The sequence below is a fragment of the Mustela nivalis genome (assembly GCF_964662115.1).
Source record: "Mustela nivalis genome assembly, chromosome: 13".
NCBI classification, from domain to species: Eukaryota; Metazoa; Chordata; class Mammalia; order Carnivora; family Mustelidae; genus Mustela; species Mustela nivalis.
The window spans coordinates 80,792,508-80,807,145 of NC_139032.1; the positions used below are offsets into that span (position 1 = coordinate 80,792,508).

The following is a 14,638-nucleotide window of genomic DNA, read 5'->3' on the forward strand; positions in this document are numbered from 1 at the left end:
TCTAGTGTCTCGTCTGCTCCTGGCAGAGAGGACAGCGGGGCTGCCTGCGGGTGGAGAGGCCCGGCTCCTGTCTAACGGTCTCCGAAATGACACACTCACTCAGCTCAGGAAATCCCACCTTCCCCATAAGTCTCGGAAATGCCTCCTGCTCAACCAACTTCATCCGAAAGAGGCTTTTACTGGTAACTTCTGACTTAATGTTTAAACACTTCCAAATGGAAGAGAGTTGTCTGGTTTTATTTCTGGCCCATAACATAATGCACTTATCATTAGTCATTTCCTGTCTGTTCTTACTTGAAAATGCGTGCACATTTTTCTAGTTTGCTGACTGCCATCCAAAATGGGAGACGTTTCGAGGCACAGAGGGCACGCTGTATCCTGAAGCCACAACACCGAACCGTGGACAAACTGCTCCGGCTCGCTGTGGCCTCTGACGATAATAGGACTGCGGGGGTCCTCAACTTCTTGAACATGACGGAATGAATGCCTGGCCTTCTCTCCAGGAAAAAATACACAGATACACAAAATGTTGTGTAGTTAATGGGATTGAGAACAAGCTTTAACTCTCTTAGCCTGCCGTTCAAGGCCATACCCCTCTGGCCTCTGGGTCTTCAGCTACTTCCCCAGCAGCAGCACCTCCCCTCTGCGAATCCACTTCACACACCTGCCTCTGGAGGGGACTCGAACTCCTTAATTTCCCCCAACAGCGACTTTGTTTCCTCCACCGCGGATGTCTTTCCACTGGTGTTTCCTTTAAAGCTCAGTTCAAATGCCCTCTCCTCTTTGCCAGAATTTTTTCTTTAACTCTTCTTATCAGTAAATACTCTTTCCTTACATTTTCCTCCCTTGGCCATCTGTCTCTCCCTTTAGGCACTTTGCACTTTCTATCCTACAGATTTATTTATGTGTGTGGGTCTTGTCTCCCCCGTGGGCCTGTGAGCTAATTCAGTTCTGAAAGACTTCTCCCTGGCACACAGTAGTAAGTCCGTAAATACTCTAAAAGCCAAGAGCGGGGGTTCTCTAATCCTCACAGGGTGTCAATGACATGCAAATAAATATGCAAATACTTGTCTCTCTCTGACCCAGACTCCTGATTTATGGGAAGTCTTCAAAGGTGCTTGGTGTCCCTGTGTGCTGATCTATAGGGTGTTGCTACACAGGGATCCCTAGGAATCAGTGAAACCCAGAATTTCAGCAAATGTCAGTTGTGCCAACATGGATGGGCCATTGGGCGGGACGGTTCCGTGACTGCTCAGATGACTGTTGGCGACAGAGCTCTCTGGTGAGGAAGATGGCGTCCCGCACTTAAGAAGGTTTGGTCCAGACATTTCAGGAGTCTCTCTTCCCTGCCACTGAGGGGATTTCAGTAGGATATACTGCCAGTTTAAGTGGCAGGGGTCTGGGCTTGGAGGACCTCTGGCTCGTGTGTTTTTGGTATTCTTTACCAGGACAGGTCAGAATGACATTCTTTGGTATTGTACAAGCCCCAGCAGTGAAAGTGAACCATGGGGAGATTCCTTGGTCTCATTTCTCTTAGAATGTTCCACCTTTATTCCAGATTCTATGTAGAATCAACCTACTTTGGGGATTCACTTAATTTATTGACTCCAAACATAGTGCAGGAATCCGAGGGATATGCCTGGACTCAAGGTGGGAAGAAAAGCCCGAGCTCCCAGTGAAGCTTTCGGAGGACAAACCTCTCTGAATCAGGGCAAGAGCCACTGTGCCCAGCCTGACTCCTCCCTTTATAGTCCACCGGGTTGTTGCTGTGGTAGGAAGTAAACAAAACTGGGAGAAGATGGTCAGATGCTGCTGTGGGGAAAGGGGTTTCCATGTCTTATAGAAGCCGTGTTCTAAAATACACATTTCTGAATAAGAGATGGGCCGGGCTGTCTACACCACAGCTCACGGACACTACGTGGTAGCACAATGTTGAAAAAGTCACCTCCAATTCCTCCAAGCCTGTCTCTGGCTTCACTTATGCTTCTCTGGGGTCCACTGTCCCTAACCCTAACCCTAACCCTAACCGTAGCCCTTGGGCTATGCTTCCTGGGAAAGCCACTCGGTTACCAGAAATACCTACATTCAGAAAGAGGAGAAAAAGGCCAGTAAGATGGCTCCCCAGAGGAGACCGACCTTCCACAAATGAATCAATTGATGGGACAATCACTTTGTTTTCTAAATAATCAGGGAATGCCATTTGTTTACTTCTGCTTTGGATAGGAGTTTTTAAAAAGACAGACTTAGGCCTCCCAAGTCCCTTAAGGAAAGGAAAAGTCTCCACTGATTTTCCTGATTTTTTTCCTCCTTATCTTACGAGCTTAGTTTTGAATCCAAGGCAAAGCTGGAGGTCCATGGAGCAACGGGGCAAGGCGAAGTGGACGCTGGTGTCGAAGTCAGGAACCCAGAATTCGGTCCCCACGCTGCCTCCGACTAGCTCTGTAACTTTGTCGTTTAGGTTTTGTCTTGCATGATCCCGTGTGCAGAACCGTCATGTACATGACTCAGATGGGCTGCCTCGGTCGCTGGGGAATGCTTGTCACCACGAACAGAACTTCAAGGCCTGACTGACCACCTGGTGGGCCTAAGAATTGGCATTTGTCTAATGTCTTCAGACGTCATGAGGCTCTCCCCTAGGTGTCACTCCATGTGGTGACCATGACAATCCAGCCCAGGAAATCGCTCGACCCCCATGTTAGAGACCAGATCAGAAAGCAAGGTGTCTTGGCCAAGCTCATAGTACATTGATCAGAGGTTGAAAACCTCCCCCCGCCGCAGGCCAGACTGATGCCATACCTGTGCCCCACATGGACACTTGCTTCTCCTCTGCAGGGACCTTTAGGAGGGAGAGTCTTGGCCAGGGAGCTGACTGGCATGATGGTTTCTTTTCTTTTTTTTAAGATTTATTTTTTTTTTTTATTTGACAGACAGAGATCACAAGTAGGCAGAGATGCAGGCAGAGAGAGAGGAGGAAGCAAGCTCCCCGCTGAGCAGAGAGCCCGATGTGGGGCTCAATCCCAGGACCCTGAGATCATGACTTGACCCGAAGGCAGAGGCTTAACCCACTGAGCCAGCCAGGCGCCCAATGGCATGATGGTCCCTAAGAACCCTTCCGATTCTCACCATTTGTACTTCTCCCAATAAAATGAGGGGATGGAACTAAACTGGGAATTTTAAAAATTTCTTGTAGCAGGGATTCTTTGTTCTCAAATGAAACCTACAGAATGCTGAAATATAAAAGAGTTCATTGCTTCCACCCAAATGTCTATGGAGTGACAGATGGATAATAAAATATGGTATATCCATATAATGGAATATTATTTGGTCAGAAAAAGGAATAAAGCACCAATATGTGTTTCAGCATGGGTGAACTTCAAAAACACACTAAGTGATGGGGCACTTGGGTGGCTCAGTGGGTTAAAGCCTCTGCCTTCGGCTGGGATCATGATCCCAGGGTCCTGGGATCAAGCCCCACATTGGACTCTCTGCTCCGCAGACAGCCTGCTATGTCCTCTCTCTCTGCCTGCCTCTCTGCCTACTTGTGATCGCTGTCTGTCAAATAAACAAATAAAATCTTAAAAAAACATACCACTCAGTGAAAGCAGACACAAATATTGCATACTGTATGATTCTACTTATATGAAGTATTTAGCATAAATATAGCCAGAGGCAGAGAGTAGGTTGGTAGAGGTAGAAATGAGGAGTGGCTATTTCATGGGTACAGGGTTTCCTTTTCGGGTGACAAAACATTTCGGAACTAGATAGGGGTGCTTATTGCATAACTCTGTGAATAAACTGAATGCTATGGAATTTAAATACCTAATTTTATAGTATGTGAATGTTACCACCATATATGTGTGTGTACAGATACATGACATTTCCAGAGTCCCACCCCATGAGCCTCCCCTTCCCCCTGTCCCTTCAGTGCCTCCGAAGAACCCTACAATGTAAATCAGAGTCACTAGATATTATAAAACGTTATCTTAGTTCTCAAGAGCTCTCATATGGTAGCTATTTTATTCCTTCAGGGGCCAAATGTATTTTCTCCCAATCCGACAAAGAAATATGTCTAGAACAGTGACATCTTGCTCCTTGGAAACAGAATGTTCCATTGGCAACCAGCTCCCATGTCATTTCTAGTCCATAGTGATCTAGCAGCCTCAGTTTTAGGATACGTCTCTGGTTTTCAACTCAAAATTCTACTTTAAGTATACCAGAAAATATAATGATAGCTAAGCCTTGTTTTTGTTTTCTCATACTCTAGTAGAGAATTTTATTGTTGCGTAGTGAGCTAAGCATTTAAGTAGCTACTATTTACCAATCGGTTTCCTGTTCCATTTAAATGTCATTTAATAGAAAAGGACACCGAGGCTCACCCAGCTCCTCCACATCCCCAAGGTCAGAACTTGAATCTGGTGTCTCTGGGCTCAAGAGAGAGCCTCCCGCTATGCCAAGATGGGTACCAGCAGTCACGGGTTCCCGTTCCCGGGGAAGGCACGAGGACGGCTTTCAGTCCCACCAGGAAACCGACCCTAGCCCGTGAGTCCCCGAGGAGTGTGAAGAGGCCCAGGCACGGACATGAGCCCCCTCCGCAACTTCCTGAGGACATTCAGAGGCATGAAGAGGTCAGGACACCTATCTACTGTTTGTCTTCAATCTGTATGGAGAGAGTGAGGAGGACCCACCTCACGGCACTCAAGAAGGAACTAGGGAGGGACAATTTAGACCCTCTTTGGCTAAAGACGTGTAGTAAAAGGCAAGGGTCATCAATTGTTTTTAAAGGATTAGGTCAGATCCTATTTAAACACAAGACACGGGGCGCCTGGGTGGCTCAGTGGGTTAAAGCCTCTGCCTTCGGCTCAGGTCATGATCCCAGGGTCCTGGGATGGAGCCCCACTTCAGGCTTTCTGCTCAGCAGGGAACCTGCTTCCTCCTCTCTCTGACTGTCTCTCTGCCTACTTGTAATCTGTGTCTATCAAATAAATAAATAAAATCTTTTAAAAAAAAAATAAATAAACACAAGACACTCTGGTTTCTAAAGCTGCCTCCCAGCCCAGAAGTCTCTGTGATGACGTTTCCTGCAGCCAGAACCACGTGGTTTCAGCTTTGGGCACTTACGATTCAGTACTACTACCCTAGGCACTTTCCGTGGGCATAAATATGGTGCTCTTTCAAGTTATTCTAATACATTTCTACACAGGGGAGTTGAGGATAATTTTAGCCTTTTTATCTGCATGATAAAATTACCAAAATGGTAATAATTATTCTTTACATAAATGCACTTTACAGATTACAAAGTGCTTTCATAGAGAATCATTGTTGGGTTTTTTTTTTTTTTAAGGTGAAATTTAGGGAAATTATCGGTAAATGACATTTGGCTATTAATATGCACTGTTATGTTAACAGGTAAGAATAGAGGGAGATAGAAGGGTTTTATATTAGAATCAAGGTCAGGTTCTAAAAGTTTCAACTGTTCCTGGTTATCAATTAAAAAAAAAAAAAAGGCAACACTCCTTCCTTTAAAACCAGGTTCTGCTACTTAGATTGATAAGTTGTGAATGGCTTTCTCATCCTGGTCCTGTGCCCCATTGCTACTCAATTTTCGATCTACAGCTCTCAAAGATGATCCAGAATGCCAGGTGTAGGAAAAGCAAAACCACTAAACCACGGAAAAGAAAGCGAATTGTGTTTTGATACCGTTTAATGTGAAAATACAGTGATTCTCTTATATCCCTTCCTATCTTTGGCAGCCACACAATGGCTTTCGAATTTGTTGCCACCAACAAAATCAGAGTGCTCGTGTGTCAAGGTCATCTTTAAAGAGTTGCTCTAATGTGCCATACTGACATGGGGCAGCCCCCCACACCTCCCCAGAGTGCCATAGGTCTCTGGAGGGCTCATCTCCATCACGGAGATCAATAACCCTTGGAGAGTCTATTTTCAAGGAATGAGGTTTATTGCAATTAATCTCACCAAATTGCCAACAACCTGCCTGGTCGCGCTCCCGGCCGCTATGCTATGGGAGCCACGCTGGGCGTGCATAGGACCCAACAGGACGCCACTTTGCAGCTCTAATTGGTGGGACCCGTGCCTTGCAGGACGGGCCCTGTGGACAGCAGGTGAACCTTCTCAGACAAGTCCCGCCAACAGTGGCACTCTGCAGTGGAGAACACTCGGGAGGGGCACTCAGCCGAGCTGGCACCATCCAACCCGACTCAGCATTAAGATCAACACTCCTCCAGAGCGACAATTCCGGCGGGGCAGCGGCACTCCACCTCGGCCTCTTGGGAGGATCCCCTAGGAGACCCAGAAGTCTCATGCGGCCAGGCCTCCAGTTCAGGCTAATTAAAACCTGTGTCTCTAGAAGTGGGGGCCCTCACACCGGTATTTATGAAAGCTCTCCAGATGGTTCTAATGCGCAGCCAAGGGAGAAGCTCCATCGCAGAATATTCTAACGGTATCTCGGCGTGAGCCCAGTTGGGGAGGCGCTGCGGTGCGGGGACCTGCAGGACGCGCCTGGCTTAGGAAGGGGAAGCCAGTGTTCCTTGCAGTCTTGAACCTTGCAGCTGACAAGAGCTGCATTTGCGAGCATTTAGGTCAATCTGATTTGCCGGGGGTGGGGAGGGGCGGCGGATAAAGAATGCTATTTGAAATGCTTGTCTTTGATTTTTCTGCCTCAAACAAGCGTAACGATATTTACTCAACCCGTACTTTGTGAGAGCCAGGAACTTGGCAAAAACGTAACAAACAAAATGCCCAAATGAGATGCCATTCATTTCAGGGGTGATCCCCGGAGGAAGGAGCGGGGCATGTACTCCCACCAGCATCCGCGCCTTGGTTATGCGCCCTGGGGTGGGTGGAATGGAGGGGAATTATAATTGCCACAAAGATGAGAGAACTTCAGAACTTCCTTAATGTGGCGCTGTGAATGTTGAAACAAAAAGCTTATAATGCCAGAGTGTAAACGTCACAAAGAAGGTAAAAAGAAAATGATCTTTATCACGTTCAAGTGACCTGTGGTCTCTCCCTAGGCTTGAGCATTTCCAAGAGAAGCACTCTGTGAACAATGGTGGGCAAGGGGGGAATGGGGGTTTTTGGAAGAGAATCTCCAGATTTAAATAACAATCAGCTAAAAATTCATAGCTGAATCCCAAATGTCGGATTCATATACAAGTCTCCACCTCCTGATTTTAAGTCACCGTATTTGGAGGCGGATGACCATAAATGAAAATAGGATGGGTTAGACGGTTTCACAGGTACATCTCACCATGCTACGATGTTCCAAGAACCGAGTGGCTAGGACACAGGGAGCAGAGTTGATAGAAATGAATGATATAAAAAATACTTACTGGTTCTCTCTTTTGTTCTTAAGTGGGTCCATGAGGCGTAGCGTGTCTCTGATCACGGCCACCTTCACTTCCTCGTCGACAAGGCTGGGGACGTTTTCAAACACCCCTGGAGAAAGCTTGAATGGGTAAGGATTCCGTGTTACGGCGGAGGGAGTGACTTGGTACCAAGAGCCTATCCTCACCAGCTCTACTGGCTTGTGCTGTTAGGTTTTGCTCATATCAATCTATAGAGGAGAATTTTTTAAAAGGCTCCCTTCATGCTACTTTTACAATGGCAATTTCCTTTAACAAATCCGCAAAAGACATAAAGGGGAAAACGTACATAAAGAACACTAGGTTTATCTAACCATCAAAATCATCCATGCTCGGTGTAGAAAACTTGGAAATATAGACGGGGCTGAGAAAATTAAAAGAACCCAAAACCCAATATTAGTATTGGGTGTATTTCCTTCCAGTCTTTTTTATGGTGTTTTTTTTTAAGGGGGGGGGAAGAAAAATAAAACCACTGTTAAATTGTACTATTTATCTTAGTGACTCGAGTATGTCGACATGGCTAAATCATATTCATAGAATTTCAATTAGCTCATCTCCTGAGGCTAACTAATTAGTTCATGTCAAAACTGATGGAAAGGCTCAGCTGCTTCTGTGTCTGCAGACCTTAAAAACGCGAAGAACGGCATGCTGGGAAGTTACCATGGGTCGGCAAGGTCTTATATTTATAGACGCTGCTCAGAGCTCCACCAAGCTGAAATTATTCAGACTTGGGCAGAAGTTTGCTGGGCCAGGTTGAGGATATTGAATCTCGTTGAGCCAAGCAAGCACCAGCGGCGGTTGGGCAACATATTCAAGGAGACAGTCCCAGTACTTACTTCTTGCTCGTGCTCGATTCTCATACTGGGGTTCGCGTTTACTTCAAGTAGGATAGGCTTCAGGTTTTTCATCAGAAGAATGTCAAAGCCTAGAATCTGGGCCGGATAAACAGAATTCAGGATTACTCCCTCCAGCTCCAATTTCTTTTCAAGAACCGAGTATGGTAGTAGGGTCATTAAGAGGACGGTAAATTTGAACCTTGCCCCCACCTTGGGCCTGGACCCTGGCTTCTCTTGACCACTTCCTCTCTTCCTCTGGGTGGACTTGTCAGGCCACATAGACAGCAGAGCATTTTACAGGAATCTTGATAATGGGACAAGTTCTCATAATGCATTTCAGCATTCTCAGTGACCTCTCTCTTCCTTAACAGGTTTTTTATTATGTTAAGGATCAGTAGTGCTCCATCAATTTCTCCCTCACCATCTGCTCTCCTCTATTAAGTTGCTCCTCAGCTAGATCTCAGAAAACCCAAGGCTACTTTTCTTAAGCTCAGCTGTACCTCAGTATCCCTGAAGGGCCCTAAGCACACACCTCCCCCAACCCACACGTGGGAGTCAGAAGCCATCAGAGTGGAACCCAGGCAAATGAACTTGGAAAAACAACTCCCTACCTGCCCAGGTAATTCTGATAGACCCTCTCAGCTAAGGAGAAGGGAATATTTATGAGGCACCGTTTACTATACAATGCACCGATTATGTAATATCCTACCATAATCTCACTTAATCTTCATGACAGCATATTTGAGGGAGGGATCCTGCTCTCCATTTTACAAAAGCAGAAGCTGATTCTCAGAAAGTCCAAAGGATTTCCCTAAAGACTGACCCCTCACCATTTACAAGATCCAGCGCAAGACGAAAATAAGGGACCCCTTGTTCCAAAAGTACTGACAATTGCACGATGGTGACCACAGAGCCTTAAACCAGGCACGGAGCCCTTCTGAGCGGGGAGCGCTGTGTCACTGCGCCCACACCCCAGGCTAACTCCAACACCATCTGTCCTTGACGCCTGCCCTTCCTTCCGGCGTGCTGCTTCAGGGCGGGCTGTCTTCTGGCTTCTTTCAGTTCCTCACAAGCCCTAGGATGGGGTGAGCCACCCTGAGCATCTCACTCCCTCTGCCTGGAACAACCCTTCCCCTACATGACTCCTCCTGATCCTTGAGATCCCGTGTTCTAATGAGATCCACACTCGAGCCACGAGGACGTCAGAGTCTCGGGAGGGCTCTCATTAACTCTGCAGATGAGAAGGTAGAAAGCTTCTAACAGAATTGATACAGTCCCAAAGTTTCCAAAAAATTAAGTGGAGAATAAAGGGGAGAAAAAGAAAAAGGGACAGCTGGTGTCCCCTCCTCTGTGGAGTCTGGAAGAAAAGATGAGGGGAAGTTCATTTACTTGTCTCTGTAGAACGTGCGTTCGTTAGATGGTAATTATGAAACTGTAGCTTCATCCTTATTAATGAAACCAAAGCCTGAATGACCATTTTCGGGGCTAATTCAAAATGAGGTTATTCTTCAGGGAAAGGCCATAAGGACGAGGAGTTGGAAAAAGTCATCCTGACTCTATTTTTCTTACCCCGGTCACGAGAAGAAAGGAATGGAAATTCGGTAGAAAATGTTACATGCATTATAGATCCGCTGAATAATAAATGACAAGTGGCTGTGAGTGATGAGCCCTTTAAGAGACGCCGGTGACATCATCAGTTTAACTTCAGACCTGGGCTGAGGCAAGTGGTGTTGATGAGGCTACAGAGAGCAGCGGGCTATGGGGCCCAGGTTTATCATCCTTAGTCACCAACTGCTTTTTCCTCCAACTCAGAAGCTTAGACTCACTCTTTGTCAGCCTGGTGGACGCTTCAATTCAATGCACAGTGGTTTCATGAAAATAAAGCTACAGAAAAGCCAGAGAAGGCAAAACCTGTCCGGCCATATTGACCTGCACCCACCAATGGTGTGGTATTTTCCAGAACCTATGCTTTGGTGCAGGCAGCTGAATATATAGGATCTTGTACGGAAATGCTTTGGAGTCAGAAAGACTGGGCTTCAATCCTACTTCTGTCTCTCATTCTAGGAGTGGTACTTAGCCTCACCAAACTTCATATCCCCCATCTGAAAAATGGGAGTCACGATAGCTGATTTGCAGGGTTAGTTGCTAATGGAAGCAAAAAGTACCTTGCCTTATAGGAGGTATCCCATATATGCTAGCTGCCTTTGCAGTTTCCTATGGATCCTACCACCAAGAAATGGCAGGACGTGGCTAACGGGGCTCATCTCAAATCCTAGTTCTGCCTTTAACTTGTGTAACTATAGGCAAGTTACTTAGCAGCTCTGAACCTGTTCCCCATCTGTAAAATGGGAATAAGAATAGTACTTAATTCATTCATGGAAAAAATATTTACTGAATGCTTTCCTATATCCCAGGAACTAGTCTAGCTTCTAGAAATCGAGCAATGGACTAAACAAGTTCCCTCCCCTTATGGAGTTTTCATTCTAGTAGTGGGGGGACAGGACCAAATAAAGATAATGGTATGTAAAATATTTTGCACCGTGCCTGAAACACTGTAAGCATTTAAAGAAGGTCAGCTTTATTATATTTTTTTCACAAGTTCAAGGAAATACAATTTGGTTTCTTTTCAAAAGCGCAATGAAATGTGTTGCCTCAGGAGATCTCAACAAGCAGAATAACAGACCCGAGAGGAGCTTAGAGTTGATCTAGTCATGAAACTCGGGCATGTTAGAGCTGGCAAAAAAAATCAGGAATTTATTTGGTCCAGTGTTTTTCAAAATGGGGCTCTTTTCTGGGGAAGCACTGGGGAGGCCAGATCAAATTAACTTTTACCTATTTCATATACTGGGGACCCCAGAGAAAAAAGCCTTATATTTTTTTGAGAAACTATTGATCTAGTCTAACAGTCCCTTTATGCAGATCATAAACCTGCAGTTTAGAAAGGGGGAAACCTCTCTCTGGTTTGATGGCAGAGCAGGAATTGTCAAAAGGGGAGAAAGAGAGAGAGAAAGCAAGTGCTTTTCAATCACTGCCCCCTATGAGACTGAAGACAGCAATTACGGGTTGTACACTTCCTACTCCCAAGGAACTCTGGGGATTCCAAGCTATCTGTCCTTCAGCCCTTCTAGAAGCCTCCAGAACAAACTGGGAACAAAAGGGCCCTGGGCCATTACTTGTAAACCACGCCAAGCCTCCAAGCTACCTTCCAATAAGAGGAGATTGTCTCTTGAGCCCTAGAACTACACATCCATCTGCATCTGCAGGAAACACAACTAGGAGGTTGGGTCTCCAATTTAGCATATTCCAAACTCACTAGCCTCTAAAATGGTCTCAGTGATCCCCACCTCCTGGTAATCATGCCCTTGTAAAACCCCCTCCCCTTGTGTGTGAACTACACCTAGTGACTTGTTTCTGAAAACAGCATAGGGCAGAAATGATGGGCTGTCACTTCCAATATTTAATTATAAAAAGACTGTGGCTTCCATCTTGGGATGCCTTCTCCTACTCTCTTGCTCACACACTCTGAGGGAAGCCAGCTGCTGTGTTGGGAACAGCCCTCTGGAGGTCCAGGTGACAGGAACCAATGTCTCCAGCCAACAGCTAGGGGGACCCGAGACCTAACCCCAGGCTCCTTCCCCAGTCAGAACTTGAGGTGACTACAGGCCTGGCCATCATGTTCACTGCAGCCTTTTGAGACACTGAACAAGAGGGAGTCCCCTAAGCCTAGGTTCCTGATCCACACAAACTGAGAGATAATAAATGTTTGTCAGTTCAAGCTGCTGAGTTTTGGGGAAATTGACTATGTAGCCATAGATCATTAATATACCTCCTTGCCCTAAAATTGACTCTGCCTCCTGTGCTCCTTATCCACCCAATTACACAAGTCAGAACTCTCTCCTTTATCTTTCATATCTAGCTGTTCACCAACTCCTGCTCAATGTATCTCCTGTACATCCTACCTCCTAAAGAACTTTCTGGAGCTGACCCATCCTCACTGCCCCTGGCCTCCATTTGGTCTGCACCAGCTTTCACCTGGACTAATTTAATAGCCTCCCCCATTTAGTTCCTGCTCTCCAACTCACCTCTCTAGATCATCCGGCACAAGGGGTTCCCAGGAAATTTTTCTAAAATGTAGAGTTTTAGCATTCCTCTGCCTAACATCCCTGCCTGCAGAATGAAGCCCCAGTTCCACGGCATATCCTACAAATTTCTCTACGACTTGCCATCGCTCTCTCATTACAGCTTTATTTCCTCCCCCTCCCCTGCACATCTTGGGCTGTAATTGTGCTGAAGTATTAGTAATTTGAGGACTCTCTACTGCTCTCTGCCTTGATACTCTTCTGTCTGGAAGATGACTTTATTGACGAAGTATTTATTGAGCACCTATTAAATAACTAGGTATTGTCCTAGGCACTGGGGATAAAGCAGTGAATGAGACAAATGATGTTTTACTATCCTGCCCTCTTGAAGCTTACAGTCTAGTGAAGAGAGAGACCACAGTAAGTTAGTGATTAAGGTAACAAGGAGTGTGATATGGTGGGCAAGAGGGGAGGGTTGGTGGTTTAGAAGGATGACCAGGGAAGGTCTTGCCATCCCATTGTCTTCTGACTTCCACAGTTTCTGATGAGAATAACTTTTTCATTATTCTTTGTTTCTCTGAACATAATGTATCTTTTCTCTCTAGCTGCTTTTAAGATTTTTTTTAAATCATCACTGGTTTTCCACAATTTGATTATGATAAGCTTTGGGGTGTGTGTGTATGTGTCTGTGTGTGTCCTTCTTGGGAGTTTCTTAAACTTCTTGGATTGCAGATTTCTAGTTTTTATCAAATTTGGAAATTTGGGGCCATCTCTGCAAATATGTTTATTTTTCTTGTCTCTTCTACTCAGGGAACTCCAATTACACATGTTAAAATACTTGATATTGTATCAGAGATCAATGAGGGTCTGTTCACTTACATTTCCTGTCATTTTCTCTTTTCTGTTTCATTTTGAATAGATTCTATTGCTACGTCTTCAAGTTCACTGATCATTTCTTCTGTGGTATCTAATCTGCTAATCTCATTCAGTGAAATTTTCATCTCAGATTTTATATTTTCTTCTCTGGAAATTCCATTTGGTTCTTTTTAATAGCTTCCATCTCTCCTCTTCATTAAGCTCATATTCTCCTTTAAAATCTTGTGCACAGTTATAATAGCTGTTTTAACATTCTTTTCCTACTAGTTTCATCATTTCTGATAATTCTGAGTCTGTGTGGATTTCCCCCCCGCTTGGTATGGGTTACCTTACCTGCTCTGTGGAATGTCTGGATGCTAGATGCTGGACAGGAAAGGATGCTGGATACTATGAATGTTATAATGCTGAGTATCTGGATTTCGTTTTCTTTTAAAAGGGGGTAGGCTTTTTTGGTAGTTATTTGCAAATTAATTTGATACCACCAAGGTCTACTGTTTAAGCTCCACTAGGTTAGGTCTAGAGTAACCTTCATTCCAGGGATGATTTAGTCCATTAAGGCATAACTTCTCTGGAACCTCCACTGAATGCTCCCAGTGACCACCAAGGACTGTCCACACCAGCTACTCAGAGCGTGAGCATCTCTCCCTGTTCTGTGTGAGCCTGCGAGTTGTTCAGCTTATCAGTTCACTGGTCACTCTTTGCCCGACTGTATGCATCAACACTCATACCGAGGTGGCCTAACACCCAGCTGGGTGGCCTAACACCCAGCTCTTTTCCTGTTCAGCCTCCTCCTTTTCAGCATTCTGCCCACAGAATTTCTGCCATCTCAAACTTCCCAAACTTTTGATCTCCATCTCTGCAGCTCATTGAAGTCACAGGGATTGAGTTCCCCATCTCTGTGTCCATGTCCTGGGGATTATTCCCAGATAGAAAGTTGTGGCAACCGTAGGGACTCAACCCCATTTCCACTCCTCAATTCCTCAGAGATCACAGTGCTGAGCTGCCTTGTTGTTCAAAGTCAGGAACACTTATTTCATGTATTTTGTCCAGTATTCTTGTTGTTTTCAGCAGGATGGTTAGTCCAGATTTGTTATTCCATCACGACCAGAAGCAGAAGTTTCAGGAGGTGATGCATGAATTGGGGCTGAATGAGGTGAGTGGGTAAGTCATCTGAAGAGCTAAGGAAGAGCATTCCAGGCAGAGGGGACAGCGAGCACCAAGGTCACTTGTGAACCGCAGCAAAGAGTGAACAAGAGGGAGAGTGGGAGGAGATGAGGTCAGATAGGAAGACGAGGACCCGATCGTGTAGCATCTTGTAGGCCATGGTAAGCGGCCAGGATTTTAAGTGCAATGAGAAAGCCATGGGAGAATTTGCACAAGGGAAGTAATTGGATCTGACATGTTCTAAAAGAATCATGTTGGATACAGAGAGCAAAATAGGCCATCAGCAGCAAGGGTGGGCAAT

General features: G+C 45.5%; 1 protein-coding gene across 4 annotated transcripts in view; it reads right to left on the reverse strand.

The window, feature by feature from the left end:
• Window positions 1-14,638, reverse strand: part of TTLL11 (tubulin tyrosine ligase like 11) — a 225,751-nt gene that overhangs the window by 113,606 nt on the left and 97,507 nt on the right. For all 4 annotated transcript variants that reach the window (XM_082695341.1, XM_082695339.1, XM_082695340.1 and 1 more), the window contains 2 exons: window positions 8,219-8,314; window positions 7,350-7,465 (listed from right to left, as the gene is read on the reverse strand). In XM_082695341.1, the coding sequence (XP_082551467.1) occupies window positions 7,350-7,465; window positions 8,219-8,314 (212 nt within the window). The remainder of the gene's footprint in view (window positions 1-7,349; window positions 7,466-8,218; window positions 8,315-14,638) is intronic.